The sequence below is a fragment of the Anomalospiza imberbis genome, chromosome 2 (assembly GCF_031753505.1).
Source record: "Anomalospiza imberbis isolate Cuckoo-Finch-1a 21T00152 chromosome 2, ASM3175350v1, whole genome shotgun sequence".
Classification (NCBI taxonomy): domain Eukaryota; kingdom Metazoa; phylum Chordata; class Aves; order Passeriformes; family Viduidae; genus Anomalospiza; species Anomalospiza imberbis.
The window spans coordinates 59,987,809-60,001,736 of record NC_089682.1 but is presented as its reverse complement, the minus strand read 5'-3'; the positions used below and the strand labels follow the sequence as shown (position 1 = coordinate 60,001,736).

Genomic DNA, 13,928 nt, shown 5'->3' with positions numbered 1-13,928 from the left:
TTGCCTACTGAGATGATCAATAGCTTAGTGCTAGTGAAGCCTTAGATCAGCTCTGGCTCTTTGATTTACAGCTGCCCTTGGTGCAGATTCAACAGGACTTGCAAGTGTTCCCAACCCATCTGGCTGCCAGGACACCGCAGCAACAGGGCAGTGTTGCCAGACTGCACCTTACCAGGTTCTGCTACCACGCACGAAACGTCCAGCCAACCCAAATCCATTTACAGCACGGCCACGCACAGAGTTGTGCTGGCTGACAAAGGACTGCAGACAACTGATTTCTTCATTGAAACTTTGCCCGCTTACTCAGGATGAAAAGAAAAACAGTCATGGAACTGACATTCTGGAAAAAACTAACTGCGGGAATAGAACTCACTGTTTGAAAACTTGTGAGCAGGAAAAGAAAAACCACAGAGCTATCATCATATCCCCATTTGGAGTTTTTCAGGCCTGCATTTTATCATAAAGCAAGAAAAATTACCCCTCCTCCATTTCAGGAAAACATATCTACCACAAGGTGTTTCACAGGTTTATTGGAATTCAGCATAGGGCTATTTCAAATTGATCACTAAGGAGGTTAAGACACAATCGAGCATAATTATTAACTGATCTCCATTCACATGCACGGTGAGGTATGTGATCCAGAGATGTCCCAGATGAAAGTCAAGTCTCAAGTTGTTCCGTAAAACACAGTCCTGGAAGAGAAGTAGCTGTATCTTCACACCCTGGAACCACCACTCTCCTTGTGCACCTGGGCAGTGATCCAGCAAGGTACAGCCTGAGCACCCACCTTCCTGACCCTAAGGGATCAGCTTCCCTAAATCTGCAGAGAGAATATTATACACTAGTATACTATAGTTGTGTCTACTTTTTCCTGGAGCTTGCTGGTAGACACATTAAAGACTAGCAGCAATTTCTTTTCACAACAGTGATTAAAAAAGAAAATGTGCTGTGAAGGCAGGAAAGATCAGGAGTTTGCCAGTGGAAGAGAATAGATAAATGGCAGGGCTCAGCTCAGGCCCTCATGCAGGGACAGAGCTGACTTTATGTATTTTCTCTCTCCTGTTGCTTGTGCCTGCTCCCTGTTAGGGTTTTACTAGTCACAAATAAAACAACCAACCCACTGAAGCCCTCTTACAGCATGGACACACACAGAGCTGTGCTAGCACCTGTAAGAAGTATGATACAACAACATGAGGAACAGGCACTCTGCAATATCTGCTCCTAAGGATACCTGCTCTTTGTTCTGCACCTTGGAAGAGAGTAGTTCCATTATACAAAATTAATGAGGCCAATCCATTTGTAAAACAACAACAAACAAACAAACCCCCAAAACTTAGTTCTACCAAGGTCAGTGTATCCATGGTGGTGAGAAATGGCCCAAAAGAGGAAGCACACAAAACAACATAGCTGTTTTGCACTGCACCCATCTCTGACTTTCAGGTTCCCCTGCTTTCACAAGCACACCCCTCCCACAGCCACATACTGCCATACACTCAGCATTTCCCGTGTATCTCCATTAGAGTACAGACAACAGAATTAGGGCATCAGTGCCCAGGATGGGAATGAGGAGTGCCTAGGGGTTATGTGCATTTTGGAGGCAGAGTCGCCACTTTAAAAAGTTTTTTTAAGTTCCTATTTAAAATCTTGCCTAGCATTCACATACAGACTCTCACTTCACTAAGAAAGGTTAAAGCGTTTGCCTTTTATTCAGAAGACTTGCTCCATTTCCAGGAATACTTTTCCATGTTCTTGAAACCAGACAGACTCTAGTCTCATAACAGCACCATCAGTCTACTACTAAAAAAGCAAACAAATCAAAACAAAAAAAAAATCCCATGATGTGATACAGTATAAAGAAACAAATACAGCTAATACATTAGAGAAATAAACATCTATATAAACTTATGCAAGTTGCTATAAAACTGACAGTATGCAATTAAGAGATCAGTAAGATTACCAGGTCTGCTAGCTGTTTAAACAAGTCTACATAGGCTGTAACTATATTCTTGTGCTGTTTTAGGCAGGAGTTTGCACTCAGAATCTAGGTACCTCAATTAACCACACTGGTGGGCTTTCATACAATTCCCCTACAGCCAGCAGCGTGTATGCAAGCATCTCAAGCTACCTGCCCAGTCTCAAGCAGCACCTGCAAAGCTGTGAAGATGTATGCAGCCTATTGCTGTCTCTTCCCTATGAATATGGTATTACAGGGTTCATCTGCATGTGCCTGGTTAAGAAATAAAACAGTCAGTTGTGCACTATAACACCTTAAGTAACATGGAATCTTAGATTTTTAGAAAAATATTTTAATCATCAGTTCACAAGTAAAAACTATCATTACTACAAAACGGCTTTTAATACTAGAATACCTAGCTTGGAAAGAGTTTTGTTCTTATTGCTGTTGCATTTAGTTTTCAGGAGCTGTGTCAGCATGAAGGTAGCAGTGGGCTTCCCACTAGTCATAGTCTGCTTGTAAGGGTACTCACAGGAAAGTATATCTTCCTATTTAATCCTCACACAATTTTCACACTTTTAGGCTGCCCTGACTTTTCCCAGACGTGTACCTGCTTGACATCTGACACTATGCATCAAAACTTCACCCAACTTTGTTTCATACAACAAATTTCATTTGCAGCCTTTAAATAAAATATTCACTCCAAAAAGAGTGAACATCAGCATTGATACCACCTTAGCTACTTGAAAACCCTATAACTGTGTTCTGGCAGCTATCAGATATTAACTCGTTCATTTCATTTTGTTTGGTTTCTTCCTTATTCTCATGGTTGGGCTGCTGTTTTGAATTTCCAGCTTTTTTAGACCTTCTGAGGAAAAACTTTGTCAGTAAGTAACATAATTCAGCCACATTTAAAAGAATGCAAATGCTGGACACAGCAATCATGAAAATAGTGAACACTGTCTTTTCAGTAGGTCGGGAAACAAAGCAGTCTACAGTGTTGGGGCAGGGCCAGGCATTACACTTCATTAAGCGAGGCATTCGGAACCCATCGTACATGAAATAAAACGCGTACATGAAGACGGCTTCAAAGATCAGTCTGAAAAAGATGCTGCTGGTGTACGTCCACCACAAGGAGCCCTCAATACGAAACCTCTGTTTCCTGATTTCTTCGATGTCCTTGAATTCACATTTCTGGTCTCCTTTTCTAAACTGCCTTTTCTTTTCATGCCTCCTGTAAGCCACATGCATGGCCACCAGCAGTGCAGGTGTGGAGACAAAGATCAGCTGCAGGGCCCAGAGTCTGATGTGAGAGATGGGGAAAAAGTGATCATAGCAAACATTCCTGCAGCCAGGCTGAAGTGTGTTGCAGACAAAGTCATCTTGTTCATCTCCCCAGACTCTCTCTGCAGCCACAACCAGGATCATGATACGGAAGATGAAGAGGACTGTGAGCCATATCTTCCCGATACTGGTGGAGTGCTTATTTACACCTCCTAAAATGGTATGCAGAGCTCCCCAATCCATTGTCTTGTTTCAATCCTCTGACCTAAGACAAGACAAATAAATAAAACTAAGATTAACCAAGACTGGAAACAAATACTAGCAAGCATGTGGTTTAAAAGGTAATATCATAATTGTAGCACATCCACTGGCTGTGTTGACACAGTGGGCTTACCTACAACTAGTCATACATGATAACCTAATCACATATCAGCAGGAAGTATTTCATACTGGATTACACACATGGTACCACATTCATTTGACTCCTGGGTGTATTTGCCAATGCCACATTAAGTAAGGAAGACAGATGGGGAAATGATGAACACAACCTTAAATTAAAAGATACAACTTCTAGTAGCTTGATAACAGTAATAAAATGATAGACGATATCAGCCAAAAGTAATGTAGATGTTATGTTAAAAAATAACATGTTAGGCAGATAGAATTCCTATATAAATCAAAGCCAATTGGTTTATCCTTATCTTTACAGTGTAAATAATGATTTGAGTACATTCCTGCAATAAAGACAGACCTTGAGTAACTACTGCTGATGCTCTGCACCTTCTGTGAGAAGGTCTGGATAACCTGTGTTCATCAGTTTAAAAAGTGTGACTGCATTCTTAGTCAAAGCAAACTCCACATTAGCTTGAAGCAATGAAAGTAAAATCCTGGTCATTATCCATCTCAGGTTGGAAGTTTAAAATCAATGCTTAAGAAATATACCAAAATTGCTTTTATTTCCACTTAACTACAAAAAGAACCTAGGGTAAGTGGATAAGGACTCCTCTATTGTGAATGCATGTCAGGTTGGAGTTTTCTTCCTCTCATAACACAGACTTCATTAGTCCTAGATTAGGGGAGATAGTTCAGAGGCTGGGAGAGTGCTATAGCCAACATTTGAAGAGTTCAGACAGGCCAGCAGTAGCTCAGAGACTTGTTCAACAGAAGAATATTGTTTCCAGCAGGTGAGTTTCAAAATACTATGACTGTAATGAATTAAGGATTTCATCTTTTGGTCTCCTCAGGAACACCACAATTGTCTGTATTTTTGCAGCTTCCACAAACAGCTTTTCACAGAGAGCATTCAGAGGCATTTCAGTCCTTCTTCCCACACCCCTCCACTTCAGATGGATTTACAGAAAGTTAGTTTGCAAGCTACTGTGTATTCAAGAAACTGGCATTTCTTGTGCCTATCAGCCAGGACCCTCTAAGAGTGCTCACAGATGTCTTGATTGTGAAATTGCTCGTGAAGGTTTTTATTTCACAACTTTATTAATTTGTTCTATCTCAGAGCACATATTTCTTTGTCATTTACAGCACAAGGCACCAATAAGCAAAATAATATTTTCAAAGTTGCTTTAAAGAGCAGCTACTGGCAAAAAGGTCATTGTATCGATCACAAGATTTTCCTGACTCGGAGCTGGATCACACTGCAAGAGGAAGAAAATGACGACACTATTTTGTAGCTGTCTTTCACGTCACGCTCCCATTCTGAGTAATGTCAAAAACCTTCCTGGTTTACAGTGAGATACATATAATCAGTAGGCCACATGCTTTGACTGAGTATCAGTCGAAGTACACAACCACTCAGAGAAAATGAGGACACTTAATTGTTATGCAACACAGTGGAATCTTTTCCTTGAGTTACTGGGCTTTTAATGTGATCTCCCTTCACTAGTTCCATAAACTACATTTCCCTCAGATCCTGCTGGTTGACTGTGTGGGGTTATATTCCAGGAGGTGAAAACTAAGGAAGGGGGAGATCCAAGATATCCTCCAGATTGGAGAGAACTTTTCCTGAGCCTCCTTCAGGATGCACAATCTATATGGGCTATTTCCTCTGTATGTGACTGAAACCACACAAACAGATTTACCCTGCTATCCTACTAGGTTATTTTTCCAAGAAAGATTCTTTTTTCATTAGCATACAGTTACAGAGAGTCTCTAGGGTTAACAACCCTATGAGGACACAGGAAAGACCCTTAATACCAGAGCCCTTACTAAACATATCAGCTGGATTTTTAAACTGTTTCCACCCCTTTTCTGTCATCTGATTGATGACAATTCTTTCAGAAATTTCCTTTGCAATTATTGCATTGTTAAACAGAGGGACAGTTATAACTTTTTAGTGTTCTGTCACTATTACACACATATGGCAATTACAGTACTTATAAAAAGACACTACAACTAAGTACTATGACTAGAAATATTTATGAACATTTGAAAATAAATCCTGTAGAAGACTGACACAAGGCAAATGGTGGTATTACACATATTATTACACCTATAGGTATTACACCTATCCTGCAACTCCAGAGTCCTTACTTTCTTCTCAGTCATTCCATCTTCCTAGAGTGAAAAGGCTGTGAAGTGTAACCTATGTATCCGCTCCTCATAAGTCCTGTTTCTTAGCTTCACATCTCACTGCATACCAGTAGTGCTGCCATTTTGTTGTGACTTCACATGGATTTGTTTCCTCCTCCCTGTGCAGAAGGAGATTCAAAATACAAGTTCCCCAGTGTGTAGTTAGCTGAAGGAGCTCCCCTAGTTCTGTTTTCTGCTAAGGTCACACCACAGTTCATCTCCTGTGACTTTGTGGAGGTGCATTATAAAGCAGGCGACTTGTCCATAAGTTCTTCCCAGGACTAGTATGTTTTGGTTGGTTTGGTTTTTCTAATCCTGATTCATTTCATCAGTCTGCTTAACAGTACAGGCCCACAAATCATCTGAAAAGGACAGCTACATTAAAAAAACCCCACCCAACCAAAACAAACAAAAAAACCCAAAAAACCACCAACAACAAAAACCCCAGGCTGCAAATTGCAAAGCATGGGTAAGAATGAGCAGTCAGTGGGAAAGAAGGCTTGGCAACACTCCTCTTCATCTGACTTGCTCCATATTCTCTGAGAGTATATTGTGCTTGTTAAGCCAAAAAACGTGCTTCAATTTTAGCAAAGACAAGTCCGTATCTGGATCAAGAAAGAAGAAAAAAGCCACCACAATTTGAAGAGGCAGTCTTTTGTCCAGAGTCTCCTTGGTTACATCTCCTCTCCTTTCCAAAAAAGCTTTTGTCTTTTTTGTCTGCCCAAACACTCCTCCCTTCACCCTTCCCACACACCTTAACAAATCTTCTAGCTATCTCTTCAGCTCTTCCTGCCACCACCCACTGTTCTTCCCACTGCTTGCTGAGCAAGTCACCAACCTTTGCCCCTTCTTGCTCACAACTCTCAGGCTTGTTTTGACAGTGGTGGAGAGTCATACGACTTCTGGACTACTCCAGAGTGCTACAGGCACTGATCAGACACCAGTGAAGTCTCACTGTCTTCTCCCTGAAAGATTGTAGTGCCATATCCAGGCAGCCTGAATGCCATCCAAATACTTTGGCTACAGTGTTTCCCACTAGCTGGCTTTAAACAGTTCCCCTCAGTGCATCTTAGAGGATCCAGTAAAGGCAATTCAGACACTGCCAAAGTGTCCTCCCCTCTCCAACAAACAGACACAGTGATCCAAGCAGAATTTAAGTTAGCCAAGTATGGCTCTTCACACTACTAAAGCCACCAGTACAGATCACTCCAACTAAACACCCCATCAGGGCTACCTGTACTGATGTGATGGTTCATTTACTCTTTATTCACTCAAAACTTAAGATCAAGGTTCTAGCTTATCTTTCTTTCATATACTTGCTTTCCTTTTCACTAGCAAGTAAAATATTAACCGTCATGCTGACCAAAGGAGAATAAAGCAGGAAAATCACATCTCATTAATGGGTTAGTAAGTCCTATTTTTATAGGGCCAGTCCAGATATATTTCTATGTGAGCAAATCCTGCCAAATGCTTACAGAAATAATAGTATGTAGACAGCCAAGGACTTAACTAGTTTGCTGGTACAGAATTCTACAAGAACACAGTAAAGGCATGAAAGCTTAGGTGAATTTTGGGGAAAAATATAAGGTAGGAATGAGGATAGGGATTGGATATAAAGGAAGAAACTGGGAAGAACAATAGACAGCTGAAGGTAGCGAGGTTGAGTAACTAAACATTTAGAATAATTCTAACAGATGAGGGCATTAAATGTTAAATTCTCCTTCACAAAAATTGCAGCTGGTCATGAAAACAAGCTTTTCCAAGCCTCCACATAGATACCTGTTCTACTACCAGCAGATCCTTCTATTTCATTTCAACAATTAGAGGACCACAAGTGCAATATGGTTGTTACAGTTAACAGTTAAAAACAATTATAAAGGCCACTGTGCTTGACTGAAAAGTTAAGTTACAAGGGAAACAGTTTTGTATGATCACATAACATAGCCACATAAGTAGGTGTTTCATTTGTTTTTTTTTTTTTTTTTTTTTTTTTCTGGTTAGGGTTTTTTTTCCCCACTAGTAAGGTAGACAGCAGCAAGAGAAGAACTACAGCTTAACTCCTTCTGTAGTTCTACAGCTTATGGGCAGTATTTTGAGCTCTGTGCTGCTATGGCTAGACTGCTTTCTACTTTGAAGCTAGCTCCTATAAGCCTACATTAAACCACAATCACAGCATGGTGCGTACACTCAGTGAAAATCCCTGCAATCCACAACACTGAGGACAATCATCACTGAGCTCCCCTGTTTATGAGTACAGCTGGCTTGTTAACAGACACCATTTTCCTTTGTTTAAGACTGTTATACTGGAAAATCACTACTCAGTGGCTAAATCCACAGCTGGAATACAGTGAAGGTGCAAAAACAACAGAAGATATGTCCCTATCAGACACATATATGGCGCTTGTGCTATAAGATATTATCAAGCAAAAAAAAAAAAGTAGTCATAAGCAAGTATTACAGTATCTGCATATGCTACAGGAACATCTAGGAGTTCCATTCAAGAAGAAGTCCACAGATCCCTAATTTATGCACAAATTCAGACTATGATTATACCCTTCTCACCTTCAGTTTGGATACCAATTTATTTACTGTACTTTTACACAGAAATTTAGAGGGTGTTTGCAACTCCACTTCCATCAAAATTTTAGTGTACAGTATACCAGGAGTTACCACTTTGGGGTGACATTCCACCACTTTCAGCAGTGCCTCTGGATACTGATAAAAGATCAGCAGACTGCCAAGAAAAAAGTCACTTTATCCCATGTGGGAATGCGTTAACCAAGACAATCTTTAAGCAAAAAAGCACTGGTCTCAAGTGTTCCCGCTTACCCCCCAGCTGGGGACAAAGGCAACTCACATACCCAAGAGTAGCAGTTTAATGTGGAACTGTTGCCACAGAAAAGCTTCAGAACATCTAAACTAACAGATGCAAAATCACTACCAACATTATTTTATGACCCAACTTTACACAAGAAGTACTGCTGCATGTTGAGGTCCAACTTGCATTCAAATGTGCTGCTGAGACAACTTTCCCATCAGGTATTGATCTCAATAGCTGCACTGGAGCAGTGGCTCCTAGTGGGAGGTGATAACCAGCACCGAGATGTCCTAGAACTGCATAATGCTGTGTCATCACTCAGATTTGAAGAATACACTAGTCTGGGTTTCAGCAGTTTTGCATCAGCATGCCTCCACCCGGCTAACTTGCCATCTAGTTTACAGCAAGCACTTAATTGCCAGTGTGTAGATTCTGTTATTCCTATTGCTGAGTTAGTTTAGGTGCTGTACTACAAGAACAGCAGCACTGTCGAGGCTGAAGCAAGGAAGCTTCTAATAAATACAGATTAACATCTTCCAAAAGAAAGCATCCTTTTATTTAATCAAGAAAGGCGAGTTCACAGGCTACAGCAATCACTTGCTAACTTGCTCAGACTTCCCACCTAATTTGTCAGTCTGCCCCATGCCTCAGTTTCCCAGACATTAAACTAGAGATAACAAAAATCTCACCATCTCACAGGGCTGTTCTCCTGAAATGCTCCCCTGCAATTACAAGCTTCACAGGCACAATGGACCAAGACAGATAAGTAACAGTTCAAAGCTGGAAGCACAGACCTTGAATTCAATCATCCATCATATTTCTGACACCTGAAAAAGAATGCAGCTCCCGACATTGCTATAGCTTTAATGCAAGGTTCAAAATGCAAGAAGACAAAGCTTTGAAGTTCGACCTTGGCAACTAAAATCCTTTAATAGGTAGCTTCCAGCTATTTTAATTTTACAGCAGCATATTAAAAACTTCAAGAAGTATGCAGCTGGAAGACTCTAGAATATCAACAACTCTACTTCTTTCCTAAAAAGCTAAAAAAGATCAAAGGTCCAGCCTAACAATCGCAAAAGACTGTGCAATTCTCTCTAGTAGCTCTTAAACTTTGTTCTGAACACCTATCTCCAGATCAGAGTGGAAACTGGAGAGGAGAGCCATGACAGAGGGATTACAGTATATCTGATTTGACACAAGAACAGGCAAAGACTAATCAGGACCAGGAAACCTCTGACAGTTGCAAGTCTGAACACTGCAAGCATTGTTCTTTCCTTCTACTCAAGTTTAGGAAAACAGGAGGCATTCTTGGCTCTAATTAAACCCAGTATGAAATCCAGAGAAACTCAACAGATTAGGACCCAATTTGTATGTAGTTAAATGTTATTAAAAAATTATGCTACTTAAATATCAAGAGCATTACAGGGCTCAGTTTCTGCCCACAATGACACCCTTATGACTGTCCCATATTCATGCCCTCATATAAGTTTTAAGTCATTTTCCAAGGATGCTTGGAAACATCCAAACCTATTTCACCAGCCTGCAAGTGTAACTGGAGATTACTATCCTCCAGAACATCTCTGCACAAAATTCATTCCAGTTGTACAAAAAGGAAATCAGAGGTCACACTTGAAGGCATAACAAGACAGCATAAGTCCTATTGGACTTTAGCCTGCCTCAGCCATTTTCCTCTGCAAACCTTTCCTTCAAAGTGTGCTTAAAGATTCTTAGTTTGGAAGAAAGCCAAATTCCCGAGGACTGTCTCTGCTGATACAAGTGTCCTATTTCCCATATCTTAAAGTTTTAGATATACTGTGCTCCGCTTCTGGTCATCAAAATAACTTTTTAGTTATGACTTTTTAATGTTACTTTTTTTTTTTGGTTGTTACCTAATTTCTACTTCCATCGCCCTACACTTAGGCAGATGTTAGGCAGACATTCTTTCTGCAAGTCTCTCCTTTCCTCTAAAATTAACAAGCCTCTGTCTTCTTTCACACACAGAACTCAAACCCTTTTGGAAACACTAACACTAACATTTTACACTGTACTGCACCTTTTCCTTGAGCACGGATTTTTTTATTTCATTAATCAAGAGTAAAGTCCAAAGCAACTTTTTCCTTTTTAAAACTCTATTACAGGAAGAAATGCAGGTGTACGATAAGCAATAGAATTAGTTTCAACATTCTTTTATCAAATAACAGGAGATGTGCTTCTCTTTTTCTATATTCCTGCTGTTTTGACAGCACATTATCTCGCCTCATATCATCACTTCAAGCTTTTCCTTACACAAACTGGTATTTAGCCAGGCAAGAGTCACAGTTTTCCTTCCAGATACCTCATCAGTCATCATTAAGTAACAATTAAAATCAGCAAGGAATACAACAAGGGAAAACATCAAAAGAAAAAACAGCTTCAAGCCATGCTCCTATTTCACACAGTGTCTGAGACCACTGATTTAATTGGAAGTGTACACAATAACCAACTTGTAAAAGCATCTTCTTTACTCACAAGTACCCATGGAGGTTATGCAGTGACCATTATGAACTTGCACATATAACTCAAATTGCTGTTATTTTTCCAGCTACTAAGATAGTCTGCTATATATTTTTCAATGTATAGCAGCCTTTTTTTGCACAAAATAAATGAGGCTGCCAAATAATCTACCTGGGTTGAGTATCAAGGGATGCAAAACAGCAACTCTGTCAGAGGCCTAGCTTCAGCAAGTTGAGAGAAGTGGTCCTGTCAAGACAGAATCAGTTTCTCCGGAAGAGTATGCTAATTCATGGGGTTTTACAGTTCCATTTTTAAGCTCTGAGATATGTAATCCTACCAATTATGAGACTGACAGTTTTGGGGACCGTCTGAAATCTCCTAGAAACACTGACACACGCAGTACAGGTGTAACCTCCTGGCTCTGGCAATGTGCTGAAAAGCCTGGAAATTTACATTGCAATGCCTAGTTGACACACGGATATACTGCCTTCTTCCAGGCTGAGGCTTGTCCCACCAGTGCCTTGCTCTCTAAGGCAGATCTAACCCAATCACACGCACATCCTCTTGCCTACTGTCTTTTCTCTGGGGCTCCTCAGAGGATGCGTCTGGCAAGCAGGGTTTCCAGGCTAAGCAGCAGAGGCCAAGAAACGTTAAAATTTACATAACTCCTTTAACAAAATTAAGGATGAAAATATATTTTATTCTGCTTTTGACTCAGTGTACACACATACGCTGTGGTGATCCCAAACCAAATCTAGACCCAAACCCTCAGTATTTCATATAGGACACAGCCATTAATCAAAGCTATAAAACCTGGGTTTAAAAGAGCTTTGTTAAGACAAAAGGCCACTACCTTCTTGCAACCCTCTGTTACCTCAAGAGTATTTTCAGGCCACAGGATGAAAATTAATGGGGTAAAACAAGATAAGGAAATCATTTCCTCTGTTGAGAACAGGGGAGAGATTCTTCAACATGAGAAACCGAAAGTAACACCCAATCTAGGAAAGCCCAATGACGGAAAAGCCAGTCATGCCCAAAACATGCCCAGCCCCTAGCTAGTGCCAGACACTAAGCAAGCACTCCTGCCCTTACTCCAGCACGTCCTTCGTGTTTTATTTAAGGCTCTAAGTATTCATTCTTTGCGCGATCTTATCCAGCCCCGATACGCATAAATACATTTATTTCTGACTCACACCTCATCTCCTACTCCCCCTGTAATTCTAAGGAATGTTTCCAGCGTGTGATCAGACACTCACAGGACCTGTCAGTTTTACTGATGCAAGCTGTTTACCTTCCCGCAGCTCTCTTAACATCTGTAGGCGTGTCGCAAATTACCTGTAATTGCAGGAGCCTTGATTTTGCTTGGTGTCGTAGCTAGCCGTACGTACTTCACATAACGCGCTTACAGAGAGCTGCGGGGAGGTGAGTAAAGATTTCGCCGTAAGTTAAACGCTTAACCTACAGAGACACGAGCGTTCCCAAGCAAAACCGCTCGCGGGGATCGAGCTCTCCCCGAGGCGCTCAAGCTGGGGACGGGAAGCGGAGAGCGCCCATGCCAAGCAGGGTAAATCCTGCCCGGACAGGGTCAATCCTGCGGGGACAGGGTGTGCACACGGACAGGGGCACACGGCGGCTCCGCGCCCGGCCTCGCTCCCTCCCCGGCGGGCAGCGCCACCAGAGCTCCCTGCGGCGCTGCCACGGCCCCGGCCCCGCAACAAGTGCGGCCTCAGCTGCCCGGTAGGAGCTGCCCGGGGGCACCAGCCACGCCGCGCCCCTGCCTTCCTTCCTTCCCTCCCTCCCTGCCGCCCGCCGCGCCCCTCACCTGCCTCAGCGGCGCCCGCTGCTGAGGGGCGGTCACCCCGCCGGGAGCTCCCGGCGCCGCGGCCAGGCAGCGCCGAGCAACGTGGCTCCGCCGGTGGCTGCGGAGCGGGCGGCCCCAGCCTCGCCGCCCCGGAGCTTTAAGGTCCCTCCCCGTTCACCTGGCGCCGCTTTTAACCCGCCCCTCGCCCGCCCCCGCCCGCGCCCCGCTCCTCCGGCCGCCCGCGGAGGCGGCGGTGGGAGCACGGGGCGGGGCCTGGAGCCCATCCCCGCCGCTGTGCCCCGCCGAGGGGCTGCGGCCGGCGGGGCTTCCAAGGTGAGGAGCAGAGAGCCAAAATTAGGGGTGGGAAGGGTTTGTGTCCGCGCCGGGGTCGCTTCCCGCAGCGCAAAGGCTGGTCTGGGGTTTCAGGGGGAGACCCTGAGGGAAAGGGAGATCAAGGTAACAGCAGATACATGGGGGGTTTTCCAGGGGAAACGCATATCTATTTAAGATAACAGGGTCGTGTTTCCATCTTGAGGAATCCAGGTATTCAGAAGGGCCTTGGGACAGAAAAATGCCAGGTCTTTTCTCCTGGAAATCATTAAAAGAGCTGGTGGCCAAACACAGAGGGAAGAACCAGTAGTTTCTGGCTTTTTGAGGTTTGTTTTCCAAGTGCGATTGAAATGCTAGAGCAGTGCCCTGCAGCTTCTCAGGATTTCACGGAGCTGTGCGTATTTGCCAGTGCAAAGACCTATTTTGGAAAGTTTTCTGTTTCCAAGGAATACAGTTGCTGAGGAAACAATTTACTTTAGGTTCAAAAATCCCTGCCCAAAACTGTGTATCCTGTCTTGCCCACAGGCACATCAAATTAAATAAATGTGTTGTAAACCTCTTAACTAAATTTCCAAAGAAAACATACAACTGGAAGGACATTTGCTCAGACTTCAGGTGAAAAACTCGTGTTTGTGCATGTTTGGAGTATAAGGACTCAAATGATA

The 13,928-nt window shown here is 42.6% G+C and overlaps 1 protein-coding gene across 5 annotated transcripts; it reads right to left on the bottom strand.

Moving 5' to 3' along the window:
* Positions 1 to 1,682: 1,682 nt before the first annotated feature.
* On the bottom strand, positions 1,683 to 13,116 carry LOC137469009 (gap junction beta-6 protein). Of its 5 annotated transcripts, none has more exons than XM_068181317.1 (3): positions 12,955 to 13,116; positions 12,424 to 12,544; positions 1,683 to 3,503 (listed from the first exon to the last, which is right to left on the bottom strand). In XM_068181317.1, the coding sequence occupies exon 3, from the start codon at positions 3,479 to 3,481 to the stop codon at positions 2,690 to 2,692; it is 792 nt and encodes a 263-aa protein (XP_068037418.1). In that variant the 5' UTR covers positions 3,482 to 3,503; positions 12,424 to 12,544; positions 12,955 to 13,116; the 3' UTR covers positions 1,683 to 2,689. The 5 variants fall into 5 exon arrangements, with proteins under 5 accessions (XP_068037418.1, XP_068037416.1, XP_068037417.1 ...); XM_068181315.1 differs by having other exon boundaries at positions 12,468 to 12,544; XM_068181316.1 differs by having other exon boundaries at positions 12,468 to 12,548; positions 12,956 to 13,116.
* Positions 13,117 to 13,928: the final 812 nt, after the last annotated feature.